At 46.1% G+C, this 16577-nt stretch overlaps 1 protein-coding gene across 1 annotated transcript in view; it reads left to right on the top strand.

The window, feature by feature from the left end:
• Positions 1 to 226: 226 nt before the first annotated feature.
• Positions 227 to 16577, top strand: part of PTDSS2 (phosphatidylserine synthase 2) — a 44236-nt gene continuing 27885 nt past the window's right edge. The window contains exons 1-2 of the mRNA XM_075425719.1: positions 227 to 408; positions 10289 to 10390. Of these exons, the coding sequence (XP_075281834.1) occupies positions 227 to 408; positions 10289 to 10390 (284 nt within the window). The remainder of the gene's footprint in view (positions 409 to 10288; positions 10391 to 16577) is intronic.

Below are 16577 nucleotides of genomic sequence, written 5' to 3'. Positions count from 1 at the left end.
CTCCTCTGCCCCCCTGCCCCGCCCGCGCGTTGCCACGGCAACGGGATACGCCTCGCGCCCGCCCCTCCCTTGGGAGCGCTCTGCGCTTGCGCCGGGGCGCGCGAGGCGGCGCGCGCGCTCCGCGCCTACGTGAGGTGGTGCCGGGGAGGGGGCGCGCCCCGCCTCGGCCCCGCCCTCCCCGCGAGCCCGGGTCCGCGTGCGCGGCCGTTGCGCGGCGGGTGCCGCCATGAGGCGCGGCGAGCGGCGGGGCCCCGGCGGGGCGCTGGGCAAGGCCGCGCTGGAGGAGCAGCCCCCGCAGCCCAACGGCGGCGGCCCCCCCCCGCCGCCCGGCGCCGAGAGGGACGGCCCGGGCCTGCGCCGCAGCACCGAGTCCGAGGTGTACGACGACGGCACCAACACCTTCTTCTGGTGAGCGCCGGGCCCCGCCGGCCCGCCCCGTCCCCCTGCGGGCCTCCACCCCGCCGTTCCCCCCGCGTGGCGCGGCGCCCGGCCTGGCCTCCGTCCCCTCGGGCGGGTCGCGCCGCTCCCCGGCGCTGGTGCCGCGGCTCGGCGGGGCTGCGCGGGAGCTGGGTGCCCGGGAGGCTGCGGCGCCTGCCGCTTGCCTGCGCCCGCTTGGCGGGTCCCGGTGCTGTTAGCGGGCGTGCCCCGGCGGTGCGGCGGGGACGCAGAGCACCGCTGCCCTCGGGCCTGGTGAGGGGCCCGGTCCGGCCGGGCGAGCGCTTCGGGGTGTCCCCAGCACCGCACCGGGGAGCCCGCCGTCTGCGGTCCGGTTCTCTTACCGGCCTCGCCTGGATGAGCTCCGCCTAATTGTTCCCCCTCAAGAGGCATTTTCCGTCCGTGTGGCTTCGTGTGGCCCTGTGGGCAGCCACAGGTGTCCCTGCGCGAGTCCGCTGGTCGGGTGCGGCGTGTGGCTTCGCGGCTCGCTCGGTCCGGAACGCTGGTGCGGAAAACCGTGGCTGTCTGTGTCGGGCTCGGGGGGCAGATCGGTTTTTGGTTAAACTCAGGCCTCGCAGGAAGAGATGGGTTTGTACCTGGGAAAGTGCTGCTGAGTCCCATCTCTGCTGGAGCCGTTCCACAAATCCTCATCGGCATGCGTGTCCGTATCTCCGTAGTTTTTTTTTCTGTGTGTGTTAAGCGCACGTCCTTCTCGATGAAGGAAACCGAGTTGACATTGAAGTCCCTTGTTTGGAATATGAGCTGAGGGCGATATGGTTTGGCTCGAGTTTGACATTAAGGAGTAGAAGGGGGAGGGCACTTGGCTCTCACCCTTCCAATCTGGGCAGCAGTGGAGGGGAGGGTGTTGATCTCGACGAAGCCGCTGATTCTCGGTGATATTTCTGCCAGCACAAACTGCGAGGAGGTGCTTACATGCTGCTGGGTCACAGGGTGGTCTCTGTAGAAGGCTGACACACGAGTGTGGCCGAGGGACAGTGTCGTCTTGAGGGCAGGAGGAGCTTTCCTGGAGAGCACGTTAGCATTGCCACATGTAGGCTGAGTGAGCGGCTGAGGAACTGGATCCTGCTGGGGTCCGCAGAGTAGGTGCCGTCTTATAAATGGAAAATGGGTAAAACTGTCATATTCTTACTGTCTAGTTAAGGTGGCTCTTTGCCAGGTGTTTCGTGATGCCTTAAAATCCCCTAATGCCATTTTTAATGTATAATCTCACCTTGTTGCACCATTTTCCGGTTGTTGGGGAGTGGGGCCAGCACGCAGTCTGCTGCCGGTACACGATTGTCATCCTAAAATAGCGGCTGTAACTGCGGTTAATGTGTCCAGATGAAATGTCCTTTTGAAAGTCCGAATGTGCCACTGCTCTTTAAGGAGCTTCCCCTCAGCTGGCTAGTCCCTTCCAGGAGGGCAGTGCAGAAAAGCACATTGCCAAATGTTTCTGTCACTGATCTATTTGTTTTGTTTTATTTTCCCTAGTAGTGTGTGTCGCTTGCCCTGGCAGCCAGGATTTTAAATGCTTGTGAAAGTTCCAGAGTTTTTCCTGCTGTTACTTTCGACCCACGCTTGACAGCATTGAGCGTGTTAGCCTGTCCTTCGGTAATGACTCTGTTCTTGCAGTGGCCGAGTGAAGGTTGCACAGAGGAAGGATTTTCTTCCTGTGACCCTCAGTCCTCTCCTTGTGCTGTGTGTTACGGAGGTGGTCACAGAAATTGGAAATTTAGGAGAGTGGATGCCCTCTGTATTTGCCTGTGTGGAAAGTACGTTTTCTTCCTCGAAGTTCAGAAGCTAATGGGTAAGGTTACCCACACAGCCTGCTCGGTTTGGAAAAATTCAAGAATTTGAGACTTGTAGACACAGTTGAAGGTGATTCTAGAAGTAAAGTAGTTCAATTTGCAAAGGTAATTTTACTGCTATAAGTGCGATCCTTGGGAAAGATGGTACTTTCTAGCTGCCTGCCTACTCTTTTTAAAACTTTAAAAAACAAGTTGCATGCTGTATAATGCTTCTATTCTTACTCAGCCTTAATAACTTGAAACTGGAAAATGCTATATTTTAATTACGTTGTGGAAACGTGCTCGGTCAGTACCTTGCAGCTCTTTTTGGGAAATGTCAAGGAAAGGAAATGGGCAGAAGCTTTATGAAACAGATTGGCGGTCTCTGTCTTTCATCCTTGAACTGATTTGGAAGCATCTATTGCTACCAGCAGGGACCTGGAAGTACCAGGCCTGCCTGGCAAGCCGCTCTTCTGGGCAAACATGTTCGCTGTTGTTTCCTGTACCTCTGATTGTTTCTTGCCTGCCTGCTTACAGAATTAGCTGAGTACAAAGGACCTTCTTGTGCCTGAGATTTTGACTTTTATTTTTTGTACTGTGTGAAGTGCTGTAGTTCTGATATTTTTACTGAGCTAGCATGGAAAAACTGCCGGGTTGGTTTGGTTTCCTACAACGTGTCCGTGTTGTTTCTGTAACCTGCGGAAGAGCGAGGGCTGAGGTGTCTGACAGGTTTTTGCTACTGGGGCTTTGCTCTGTATGGGAGGAGGTGACCCCAGTAGAAGCTGGGTTTTTGTTACCTGTGAGCAGTAACTGTGGCAGATGTCTAAAGATACTTGAAGCTGGAAAAAGAGGAGCTGGGTGTCCTTCTGTGGGGTAGCAAGAAAGCTCAGTGAAATAGTACACTGATTTATCTCCACTCAATAAAATAAGTAATAAAGAAATGTAGAGGTGTGCAGCAACTTTTTGAAGAGGAAACCTTTCTCCCCGCTACTAGCGGCCTGTGAAAGGCAGCAGAAGGTGGTGTGGTGTTGAGTCTTCTCGGGCCGGCCCAGCCTGGTCTTGGCGTTACCAGTTTGGGATCATCTAGTTAGATACGGGGTATGATTTTCTCATAAAACTTCTGCATTACCCCCAATTTCTGTATATATTTCATAGCTTGTGTATAACCAAAGCGTGTCTTCCAGGAAGGCTTCCAGTCTTGATTTGAAGATGTTGGGAGGTGCCAGATACATCTTTGCTACCACATCATGTTGTCACTCTGTGGGTCAATTGCTTTTACTAAACCTTAGTGTAATTTTAATATAATTAGCTTTAATGTCCTCTGTTGGTTATTGATGTGTTTTTGTCTCTCGCACTGAAGAATTCTATATTGCCATCATGTGGATGTGTTGTTAGTTACTAAGGTCGTAGTGTAGCAGCAGATAATCTGTGGAGCTCAGGAAGTTTGAAAAAAAAAAAAAACCAAGGAAAAAAAAAAAAGTGGGAAACGGTGAGTAGAAGACTCTATGGGCTAATACAGCTTTTGTAGGAATTAATTCAGCCTGTTTGGGGCAGAAGGCTGTAGATGCCTCTGCCTGGATGTTTCTCTCGTTCTCTTCGGTACTGCGGGAAGCCTGTCCTGGTGGCCAGCACAGGGACGTTTCCTTGGAAATCAGGGCACCTGTGCGCGAACCAGCCGTCTGCGGAAAGTCAGGATTGGTATTCAAAAGAAAGCGCTGCTTAGCCACTGCTTGCACATTGTGCTTATCTCGAAGAAGCTGACCTTCCAGCAGCGTGGGATTTCCTAGGAGGCTGGCTGGAGGAGGAGACGGTGATTGATCTGAGAGGGGTATCAGGGAGGGCAGGGATATCCTGCGAACCGGCAGGAACGCTTTTCTGTAGGCTTTTCTGAGGGCTGGCTGCAGCGCTTCCGAGGCAACATTCCTGAAGCTTGCTGGAAGCTTAACATTAGCTGGATTTTTTTTTTTCCATACTGTAAAAGCTTGCAGCTTTAAAGCAGGCCGTGGTGAGGTTCTGTATCTGCTGATTTGCTCTTTGGAGTTTCTGCCTGGTCAGAAATGACCGAGTTTAGGCATGTTGCTCAGCGTGAGCAGAGAAGCCTTGCATTGGGCGGCTGATGTGTCACCCGGCCCGTGCGTGTTCGGTGTTCAGGTTTGCTCTGGCCGTGTCCGGTCTCCGGAGCATCCGGGAGGCGGTTGTGTAACCCGACTAAGCCACATCAGTCGTCGGGCTGGATTACCTCTTGTCGTGGACAAGGTTAGCCATCTCCAGAGGACGGCGTTGTTCAAATGCCGTTACCCTTTCCTGAAAGGAAGGCATTGCACAGTTCCTTCCAGTAAGCCAGCAGCGCAGGAGAAACGTCGTCGTGCAGAGGCCTTGTAGGGTTTGATGCCCCGCCTGGGCCTTAGGCCTAGTATTGATGCTCAGCATTAAGGCTCTGTATCAGTTTCTTTTGTGTAAACACACTCCAGAAGTTTTAAGGAGAATGGGGGGGAAAACGTGGTGGGAGTCGGCCTGGGGCTCCTCGGGGTGCTTTTCGGGGGGGGGGGGGGGGGTGTGCAAAGACAGACCCCGCTGCTGGGAGCAACACAGGTCTTCAGGACCTGGTGAAATCAAAGGCTCGGCGTGCCGGGGGCATGCAGGGCTGGTGTCACCCCGGGAGGTGGCTGTGCTTGTAGCGGGGTACCCTGGGCACGGGGAGGGCTGGCGCTCGGGGGAGCGCTCTGCGGAGAGCGTCTGCTGTGCTGGTGTCTGAGCCCTGCCTCGTCAGGGCATGGTCATAGAACGTGAATTCTGTAGCAGTTTACAAAACAAATCATCAGCCCGAAAAATGAGCTTCGTGCTTTTGTGCAGTTAGATCTGGCATAAGGGCACCTTCCTCCCATTCCCCTGAAATGCTGTTGGTTGTGGTTTTAAAGACCTGCTTAAAGTATGTGTTAAGTGTAATGCAAAGTCACACTGTCGCAGTGGCACCGTTTTAAACTAAAGCCTGAAAAGCAGATTTCAATAGGTTTGAACATATGAAAAAGTTTAATATTTAAAATAGATCATTTTGGGAACTTTTCTTAGCTTGGGAACTCTGTAGAACTGATGAATGAAAATTTTGTTCTCATTCAAAGGAAAGTGACTACTTTGCTGAAGCTTTGCTTTTTAATCCATTGCTCTGGTTTCTCTGTGGAGATAGGTGCTGTTGTACTTCTCTTACTGAGGGACTGTTTTTTGAGAGGCACCAACTTATGGCAAGGAAAATGAACGTTCCTCTTCTGGAGTGTCACCAGCGTGTACAGAAGTTTATTCAGCATTGTGTACTGTCATAGATGTGCTGAAGACCTGTTACTGGTCTCGGAGTAGGTACTTTTTTATTATCTCTGAGAGTCTGAACAGATTTCAAAATGCAGCCTACAGCTTAAAACCAGCAGCCACGTTTCTGTTGCATTGCAGATGTAGATGCTTGGCGCTTTCAGGCAGTGTCACGTACAAAGTACATCAGTTTGGTTGCTAGTGATCACTTTTTAGTGATCTAGGTGGATGAGAGAGATCTCGTGTCACAAACTGGCAGTTAACCTCTTATTTTTGAAATGTGGAGGCCTGACTGCTTGCTTTGGCCCTGTGCAGTGTGAACATCTCAGTTCCGTGTCTCTAATTTTGGATGAATTATCAAGATTATGAACAAGGTTGAATTTTTGTTGAAGGTTTTAAAATCCTCTCTGTATCCAAACAGGATTGTTTCCCTGTTAATTATGACTTTGATTGTGAATGTCAAAATATTGATCAGTTTGAAATTATTATTGTTGTAGTTTCCTGCACCTTATTTTTCACAATAACTTGAACCCTATACTGCTGTTGAAGTAATAGATTTGTTGTACTGTCTATTTGTCATATTTTCTTAGAATTCCCAGCATATGTCCAGATGATGTGTTCGCAGGTGGAGGGTAGAGAGCTTTGACATTCATTCATCTTTTAAAGTCTCTTTGAGAAATGCTTTTATGACTTTACCATTATTTGGAATCAGGAAAAAAAATTAATTTGTGAAGAAGCTGATAGTAGGCTAAGAGGGGACTAGCTGGTTTTGTTGACAGATTATTTTTTTTTTTCTCTAGCAGTAGCTGTTAGTGTAAGTTTGTAAACCAAAGAGTCAAACTGTACTGGCTGTTCTTTGCAATTCTGTTTCACTTAAAGAACTGATCAAAGGACTAATAAATAAATCCTTTGCATGTTGTTCTCAATGATTGTTTCTGGTTTTTATGTAGTCATTGCATACTTTGCGACAAACAAGAACACTAATGCAAAGCAATGGCTGATAAGGGTGGGGTCCCATTCACTTGAGCTGGTTTGGGTTGGTGACTGAGGTCTCCGTGCCACGGGGTGTTACTCCCTGCCTGCAGTCCAGGGAGCTGGTCTGTTCCAATCTCCCCCGAAAAAGAGTACTTACAAGTTTCCTTACGCTGTTTCTGGCGTATACTTCATTGGGAAGATAAAGCTCTGATAGTCATTTCCTTGAAAAACCTACAGTTTCTCGATGTGATAGAAGAATGAATTACTGTGAGAAAGAGAAGTCGGCGTCGAGCTCGGTTCCGTTCCCTGGGAAGCCTGCCCTCGGCTGTGAGCTGCGGTGCGGGAGGGGTCTGCTGGCCGATGCCTCAGCTGCTCTTGCTTGGTGTCGAACTAAGTTAGCAGGGCAAGTATTTTTATAAAAATAGAACTTGAATTATTTCACTTAAATGCCCCAGTGTTTAAATGGAGAAAGAGCTAGATGTAAGATACAGAAAGACGGAAAAATGCTGGCGCAGAAGCGTAAGCTACTTACTGTTCCAGCTGTTGAGTAGTTTGGGATTTGTTGTGAATTCTCCTTGACCTTCCTGGCCTTACGTGTTTTTGTATGCATATGCTTTTAGGCACAGCTTGCTCAGATTTTTCTGGCATAAAATCTAGAACTGGCTGTAGTCTGTACCCCCCTTGCTCCTGCTGTGTTGTCCAAACTCTTGTATAATTCCAAGGGGAAGATTCCTGTTCTCCTTAGCTCGGCTCTTTCTAGTCTCCACAGACTCCAGGCTGGGGGAACATAAGCCTTTCTGCATAATTCCTGTAATGCTTACCTTGCTGGGGATGTGCTTAGCTGTGTTGTCTTCCTCTTGCTGTATTATTTTAAAGTGTACATGGAGACTAAAATAATCCTGCTTTGTGCAGTTTAATTCATCCAGACTGACTTTGCTCGTGCAAGTACTTCCGTAGGCTGTTCATTTTTCTGGCTGCTTGTAAATGTTTCACATCTTGTCTTATTCCATGTGTCGGTGGTTTCTATTTTATTTTTTAACTTGCAAGCTGTGGAAAGATATGGTGTGTATCTGTTTACTTGCTTATGGGTTTTGTTTTGTTCATCTCTGAAAGGTAGATTTGCGTGATGCTCTGCTGCTACCTCTAGCAGCTGCCATCACTTTGTCACTAGTTAGAGCTGCTACCTTCCTCTTCCCAGACGACAAACCAATCTCGAAAGTCTTTCATCCTGGCTTCTGGATTTCATGCTAGACTGAAGATGCATTTACGTGACTAACCATCTTGAAAACTTGCTGCAAAAGAAACTGGCTTCAGTTGGGAATGAGAACCGAGCTAAAAGGGAAATATGAGAGATACAGCCTCTCATTTCTCATTGAACAGATGAGTTTGTTGAATTTCAGATTGATAGTTGTGGCAGCAAAAATAAAGCAAAAGCAGGGTGCATGAAGCTCTCAAGCACTGACCGTCTGCTTTGCTACAAGCTCCCCCCAGGGATGAACGGAACTAGACCATCGTTGTTCTAGCAGACGAGTTTCTGGATGTGTTTACCTAAATGAGGACATGCTAATAACTTATTTTTTGGCAATTTACATAACGCTCAATGCGTTGAAAAGTAATTGGCTTCATATAGGTGTTCGGATGGTGAAATGGTAAGGTGGAAGACAGAGTTTCTAGATGTATTTTAGTAGTCTCTTAGATACTAGTTTCAAAAAAATAAACAATAAAAGAAGGCATAAAATACAATGCATAGCCTTGCAGTTAGTGTAGCCTTTTTCTATGATCAAAATAGAGGTTGTTTTTGTATCAATTATATATAAACGCAGCGAGCTGGACCGTGGTCTGATTGAAGTGACTTAGAGCGTTTATTTTGGTCCCCTGCTGCACTGCCTCCTTCGAGAGGAGGTGACAGAACAGGCAGGCGTGCGTGACTGTTCAGTGAAGGTGAGGTGGGGGGGCTGAATCACCTGCTTGTTAGCTGGCGTCCCGGGAGCCAGGTCGAGGGACGATGCCTCTGCTGAGCGGGAGACTTGCTGCTGCCAAGCACTGGTGTATTTTTTTTGACATGTTGATTCCGTGCTAATTTTAAAAATGCTCGTGGGACTTTTTTGTGTTTTCCCTGGAGCTGGTTAGTCTGTGTCCTCTGGGCTTCAAGGAAGGAGAGCGTTAAATGCCGAACTCCTTTTTAGCAGTGGCAGAAGAGGACTGCATCTGCTTATGAGGTATTGCATGTGTTTGCCAGTGGGATTGAAAGGATGCTGTGAGAAGCGGCTGTATTTTGGATTGGGATAAAATTGTAGTTCCAGATAATGCTTACCTTAACTTTCAGAGTAATTTTAGGTAGATTACTGGGTTTGATGTTTAAAGGCAAGTCAGTGAACCTCTTAGAAATCCATGGCGATCTCTGGTTTATCATGCACTGTACAACTTGAATATATTCAAACTTTGGTCTTTTGCCATAAAATGGAAATGTAATGCTAGCTTCTGTTACAATATAATGTAAACAGAAAATGTAAAAAGAGCCGGTATGTACAAATACTTGTCACGTGCAGTCATTTTCATTCACAGTTTTTCTGTCCTCTGAGCCTGATCCTTTATACCAGTGTTTTAATCGTTTGTATTTGGAGATGTTGTGTAGTCCTCTAAAACAGAACTTGTGTTGTTATTGTTGATTTGGTCTTAAATGGCCAGACTTCCCATGCTGCAGAGCTGAGGTCAGATGAGTTTTCCACTGAAAACGATAAATGGCTTCTCATTAGGAATTTTCAACTTCAAAAAAAAAAAAAAGTACAGTGCAATGTAAAAATGTTCGGTATGTTGTAATCAGTAGGTGTACGTGTGTGCATACCGACCAGCTGCAGCAAGTGTTCTCCTTGACTCCTGGGGCTGGCTCTGCGTACTTAGCTCTTTTCCCTTGCACACAGAAGTGCTTTACCGAAACCAGTGTAAGCAAATGGAGTCTCACGGGTGGGGAAGCGAGCCCTGGTGACTCTGTGTACACTGGCAGTGTTCTGCCCGTACCAGTGGGTCACACCAGCAAGGTCGCACATCTTAACAGCATGGAAGAGCAGCCGCCCCGCGTTGCTTGGAGCTTAGGAGAAATCCCTTGTGCAGTGGTGGCTGCCTGTGGTCCTGCGGGCACGAACCTCTAGCCGTCAGTCTGGACCGGCTCTTTGGATCTAAGATGAAATGAAACTGTAAGGATGACTGGAACTAAGGCATCTAGAGGCAGCATCGTAATGCTTAAAATTGCAACTGGTCTCATTCAGAGATTTTTTTATTTTAATAGCTAGTTCTTGTAAGGTGGAATTCCCGTGCCTGGAGTGAATTCCCTTCTGTTTAGTCTGAAGATTCTGTTCAGTCTGCTGCAGTTCTTACCAACAGGCTTTGACACAGAGCTGTGCAGCAGCACTGTCAACTATATACCTGACAAACCGGGAGAGAAATTGGGAGGTTTTTAGAGCTAAGTATTAGCACGGCTGGTGCTAATTTTTTTTCAAGTTGCTGTTGTTCACTTGGCAAGCGTTTGTCCGAATCTTGCTTAGCTCAGAGCACTGGGGGGAAAATGAGCAAGACCCGTTTTCGTGGTAGGCTTCTGTCGCATGCTGGTGCACAGAGGACTGATGACTCAATTCAGTGCCGATGTAAATTCTGTTTTCTCTGCTATACAATACTTAAAACTTCTTTAGTATTATTGACCGCTGCCTATGTGTTACACTTACTGAGGCTTCACTGACAGGTGAAGATGTAAGTTTTTCTGCTTTCTGATGTCGATTTTCTCTTCTGAATTTTAGGAGAGCTCATACTTTAACAGTCTTGTTCATCCTCACGTGTGCGCTGGGCTATGTAACCTTGCTTGAAGAAACACCACAAGATACAGCCTACAATACAAAGAGGTAAATGTTTTTGAGAAAGCATTTCTATAAGGTGTGTATTAGAAAATGGTGGCTATGTGAACAAGCTGCCATACACGCTTTTACCTGTGGATAAGCTACCTCAAATGACCTTTGCATTAACTTGTTTCAATGCCCGAACGCTTAGAAAGTGACAAACCCAAGCATAAGTCTATAAGCTGCTCTGATGCTGGTTGTTGAATTTAATTTCTAATCAGTTTAGTGTCACTCAGTCGTGCCTGCTGGCTGCCATGTGTGTGCGAGTTGAAACAGAATGCGAAACTCTTTCTAAAGCCTCAAAGTACCGACTGTGTTTCTTCGGCAGTGATCCTGCCTCTTTCTTAAAATAACCTAACTTTCTAAATTATGTGAGCTGTGACTAATATCTTCTGACTTAAGTGCTTTTTATAATACTCTGTTCAAGATTTCAACAGAGAGCATTATTTGTTGTTGAAAATAAACGTGAAAATTTGTAGCCCAAAGGGAAACTCGTGGAAAATAAGAATGAGATAGGTCTTACATGTGTGCTCCATTTCTACCATAGTTTAAATGGATTAAATGTAGTTGAATTTCTCCTCTTTTTAAAGAAGTACAGTTGGAAACAAAAAAGGTGAAGAGAAGTGGCCTTTTGAAAATTAAGGAGGTGCAAAGAATCCTTGCTATAAGTGTGAAAATCATTCTGTTTTCTGCCAGTCTAGTTTCTGAAATGCAATGCTGCTTCTTCCCCTTGCTGTTAAAGGGTTTCTTCCTATTTTTTTTCCATTTTTCAGAGTGACTCAGGATGTAGTATTCATTGTCATGGGGATGCAGGAATTGGGGTATTTCCTGAGATAATCTTGGTGGTTGTTCTGTCAGTTACACAGTTGGTGCAGCTAGTGTAGTTCACACTCCCAGGCGTGCCGAGCTGAGGGTTTGTGCTTTTATGTGTGCGGGTGGAATGGAACAAGCTGGAACACAGGACCCTGTCTGGAGCTGGGAAAATTTCTGCCAGACTTTAGTGTGAACAAATGCCATTTTATTCCCAGTTACAATGAGTGAGTATGGGGAACGGATGGAGGCGTGGTGTTCTCTGGAATGGCAGTTCAAAATAAGAAGGGGAAAAGCTGAAAGAGAAGTGATGACACATCATTAGGGAGTAATACAGATATAAGGTGACTCAGGGGAATATCTTATTATTGAGATTAGGGCCTTTACTGCTTTAATAAAAACAGAACCAACTAACGTTTCATGAAATAGAAGTTGCTTTCTGCACATTCAGTGCAGGGAATAATGTGTCCAGTTGTTAAAATCCATTTAGCAGCATCATACCAGGCAATGAGTAGCGAATGTTCTTTCATCGCTTCTGCATCTCTAGTTGGAATACTGCCTGCAATACCTAACTGCAAAAATACTTGAAAAGCAGCATCCCGAGAACTGTAAACGGTCTTCCAAATACTGGTTTTTGTTACTGGCTTTGAAGGGTACATCTCTGTTTCCACTCACGCTGCACCCGTATGCTGTAGCCATAGTCATTCAAGCCACATGCTGATTCTGAGATAGTAGTTAACTCAGCCAAATCATTACTTTTTCTGTACTAAATCAAACTTTTTCCAAAGCTAAAGATCAATGCAGACAGAACACGTTGAGTCCTGTGTGTCTTTCCTTAGCTTTACCTCTGTTGCCTTGGCCCCGCTTTACAGAACGGATGGGTGCATCTGTGTTGTTCAACATGCTCCTCACGCTGGGTCACTTTTCAGTGAACTCCTGTCTGGTCTCAAATCTCTTTCCTAAGGTCTTTGAAGTAAGTGTTACGCCATGTTTAGCACTATTAAGTGTGAAGGATTCCTGCTCAATGTATGTCCCAGCCATTGTTCTTGCCTTCTTTCACAACTGTGTACCTGCCACTTCCTTATCTCATTCTTCCTGACCAATTTTATGTGGCTCTTCAGGTGTGTATTTGAACAAGATGGCATTTCAGAGCAGGAGGAAGATGATCACAACATGCATAAGTATACACATAGCTCCGATTTTTTACAGATTTTTTTTTTCTTCTGTAACTTAGAATACCTTATCTTACCCTGAGATCTTTTTTAGTCTTAATGTAGAGCTATTATGTGGTTTGATCTAAAATTTTGGCCTACATGAGGCTGTCACTGTGTACAGATAGTTCACGGGAACACTCGCCTGCTTAATGAATAGAAATAACTGTATTACCAATGAGCAGTGTCTCTAGCTGTCATGCTTTTTTATTTCCAACTACTGCACAATGACAGCGGAGCAGTGTTTCAGTGCTTGGGTGCAAAGTCTAAACACATGCTTGCAAACACTGAAGCCTCCTTTGTCTTCAGGTGCTTGCTGAGAGGTGCCAGAGTGCCTGTGAACTGCGTGAGGCGCTTAGAGCAGAACATTAAGTTGAAGCAAAGTGTACAAATTGCTGTGCTAGCTGCTATTGCTGCGTTTCCTGGACTAGCTAAAGCACTGGGAAGTCATCCGAGGCTCCCATCTTCGCCTCTGTAAAAGTGCTTCGTCCAGTCACTTACAGAAGCGAGTGGCTGGATTCGTGCAGTAAGTCATCAGGAGAAACGATGGACAAAAACCAAATTAGAGCATGAACCTATGAGATCATGGGGTGTGGTATCTATAGCTAAGACTTGTATTTGCATCTGTTTATATGCTGACATTTGAGTGCCATTTTCCTTCCTGCAACATGTTAGGGCAATTAAAGGAGGGATTATTTTTTTTTGTAAGATAAGGTTTATAGAAATGTCTTATATGTAAATCTAGTCAGTATTCATTAAGATCATACACACAAATGTTGATGTGATCGTGTGATGTATGTGATCAGACTGCCTCTGTTGTAAAGACAGTTGAAAATTTACTTTATTAGCCAAAGAGATGTGGCACTGCAAAACCTGTCTGATCGATGAGACTTTTTATTCACACAGTTCCTACAGCATTCAAAGCAGCCTTTAAATAGTCCATCTTGTCTGACAACTGTCAGCTTCTCCTCTTCTGTTAAGCACCCAGGAGGAGCTGACAAGGACTGAGCTCCAGCTCTGAGCATCGCTAAATAAATATTCAGTGACCCCCTTTGCATACAATGGCTGTAGAAGAAATCCCCATCTCCCAGCGTGTTCATGGGGAGAAAAAAGTTAGTTAATATTTTTTCCATATAAAAACACATTAATGTTTAAAAAATCCTATACACATCGGGGTTGTACATTGAATTTCAAGTCATGAAGCAGTCTGTCTTCTAAGATGCCTTTCTACCCTAGCTTTCAGCAATAACTGATCACTGGTCAGCCGTGGTAACAAATGTAGGCGTGTGTATTGGCAAGTTGATCTCCTGCTCCTGTCGCCGAACACCTACAGAGAAAACAAGGTAACAAGGAGGCTAGACCTCCATCTGCCAGCCTGCCAGTTCTTCAGCCGGTGGTACCGCTGAGGGGGTTGTACCAGTCCTGCCGCTGCAGAGAGAGCGGGAGCTGTCTCGTTAAAAGCCTAGAACAAAGGGTGATACACAGATACTCATAGACAGGCTTGATTGTCTTCTGTCTCTGAATCGACTCTTAAAATAACACAAATAATAGCTTATTTGTCCTAATGAAACTGTTGCTGTGGTCTCCCTTTCTTATTTTGTTAAGTGCTAAAATTATTTTTGTAGGCATGCTTTACTATTTGGAGTCTTTCTGATCTGCTGCATGAGTAAACACATTACCCGTGTCCCTCCAGGTTGCCTGCAGGGATGGTTTGAAGAAACCCCTCTCACATCCTTACCTCGAGCCGTAGTGAGCCAGCAGGCCAAGCTGCTGGTTAGGCTTGGAAGGCTTCATAAGGAGACAATGTGATGACGTTAAGGGGAGAGATTTAGTTGCCACGGGGGAAAAAAACTATAGTGGAGCTGGCATGGTTATTATGCAAATTTGTGATTTTCTTCAAAACTTCCCATGGTGAATCTAAAGTGAAATAATATAGCTGAAACTCCAGCTTATTTCACTGCAGCTTCAGTTTGGCTGAGAGTGGGTTTAGGAACAGGAGTGTAACAGTAGGTTCCTGTGGTGATTTAAATTCAGGTCATCTCCAGCTTTGGGAAAATGACCCTCACAAGGCCTGAAACAATGATCTTGGACATCTTGGTTAATGGCAGAGCATAATGATAGTAAACAGAGATGCGTATTGTTACATGATGCAGAATGCAGATTATTCTGTGAAAATGTGAATTTGTAGTCCTGGTATTTCCAAATACAGACTAGTGACTCAAAATGCAGAATATTCTCATTATTTGAGATCAGCTGAAAGCTTTTTTGGCATCTTCATCTTTGAAAATCATGATGGAACTATCTGTTCACCGTTTCAATCGGTAGCTAATTCTGTTGTACTTCCCAGTGTCATAGAGCAAGCAAAAGAACTGAGTTACTTCTGTTAAGTAAAACCCATTTTTATTTTCAGGAAGCACAAACTGTTTATACTCAGAGATGAATGTCACAGAATAGTTCTCATAAATCCTTCTGTTTTCTGTTTTGAAAGGTGTTTTTGAAATGTTTAAAGCATGAATAGTCTACTGATGCTTCTGTTATGTAACATTTTCTCAAAAAAAACCCAACCAAAACAAAAAGGCAAAATTGCTAGTTATTGTCTCTGGCTCCTGCAAACAGAGCTGGTTTATTTACAGTGAAGACTTGCATCGCTTACTGCAAACACGGCCCACACTTACCCTGCAGTGTAGCGAGGTATTTCTCCATTATCTCTCCGCAGCCAGCTCTTAAGCAGGTAATATGAGAAAGCATGGAAGTTCTGTTTGGAGTTCTGATGTAGGAAAAAGAGCACTTTTGGATTGCGTTACGCAGTGTCATTCATGAAGACTAAAGGAACATGCCCAAGTATAGACCACGGGGTCATGTCTTCACACAAAACAAGCGGTGACCCCTGAAAAAGAAATGCTGTTTTGTGCACGTGAGAAGTTTAAAATCTCAATTACTTTAAATCTCAGGAGATTTTTAAGTTGACGCTAGGAACTTTGAAATGAAATGCCAGACCTCACCCCCCTAACTTGCACCTCAGTCTCTGTAGGTCCGTTCTGCATATGGAAGGAGCGGGGTTCCTGACGGGAAGGGTCAGGCCTTCAGACACGAGTGTTTGCATTTTCTCATTTTTCTTTTACCTGCAAAACAAAACTCTTCTGAGAAACATACTGCATGTAATTAGTGGGTGTCAAGTCCTGGAGCGTGAATGTTTCTTGCTTAGCTTGCTGTTTGCTCAGAAAGGCTCTCCCTGGAGCCTTCTGGCTGCCCTTCAGGCTTCGGTTCCACGCTGGCTGAAGCTGTCTAGCCTGGAACGGGGGCTCTGTGTCCCTGCCTGGCGAGAGTGGGGAGCTGAGCCAGCTGGACAGGAGTGCGGTTTTTCCTAGTTCGGTTTTCCGTTGGATCACCCCTGGCAGCTCTCGTTCTGGTAAAGTGCAGAAATGCTGCCTGCTGGAAGGAGGCAGGCAGCGGGACTGCGGCAGTCTTTGCTTAGTGCTTACCTTGCCGAGGACGAGGAGACTGTGCAGGTCTGGGCTTAGGGAACTGGGATGAGGTTGTGCGTCTCCGGTGCACTTGGGCTCACGGTCTGATAACTACCGTTTTCCATTTGTGTCTCTGTTATATTCCGTTAGGCTCTATATTACAGTTCCAACTTTTGAACGAGCACTAGTGCTGGTTTGGTCTCGTAAGCTCCTCCTTTGTTGACCAAGGAAATGTTCTGGAGTGGTCAAGTTCAACAGTTTGTTTTTGAATTTCATTGAAATTTTACTGGAGCACTGAGAAGCTGTCTAACTTCATAGCTTTCTTGCTGCTAAATTTGAAGTGTCTTTCCGACAAAGTGGGCATAAAAGCTTCTTGGAGACATAGGGAAGCGTTTGCCTTATTGTACACCTCAGGGTTATCTGCGGGCTAAGGCTCATCATGTGGGTCAAGGAACTGCTCTGCTTGTTTTGTTTTTGCTGGAGGAGTTCTCAGCCAGACCCCGTGCCTCACCTGGCTGGCCGCGTGCTGGTGAATGACAGCAAAATGGAAGGAACGGAAGCACGCGGGTAGTGGGGAGGAAGGGAGAAGATGGGTGGGTAAGCTTTGGGGTTTGAGACAGGTTGTCATGAAACCATGCTTAAAAGTGTAAAGGAATTTATAGCAGTCTCCCTGAAATACAATCTCCAAAAGGCATCTATTTATGATTG

Source organism: Opisthocomus hoazin, chromosome 7 (assembly GCF_030867145.1).
Source record: "Opisthocomus hoazin isolate bOpiHoa1 chromosome 7, bOpiHoa1.hap1, whole genome shotgun sequence".
Lineage (NCBI taxonomy): Eukaryota > Metazoa > Chordata > Aves > Opisthocomiformes > Opisthocomidae > Opisthocomus > Opisthocomus hoazin.
This window is presented reverse-complemented; position numbering and strand designations above follow the sequence as displayed.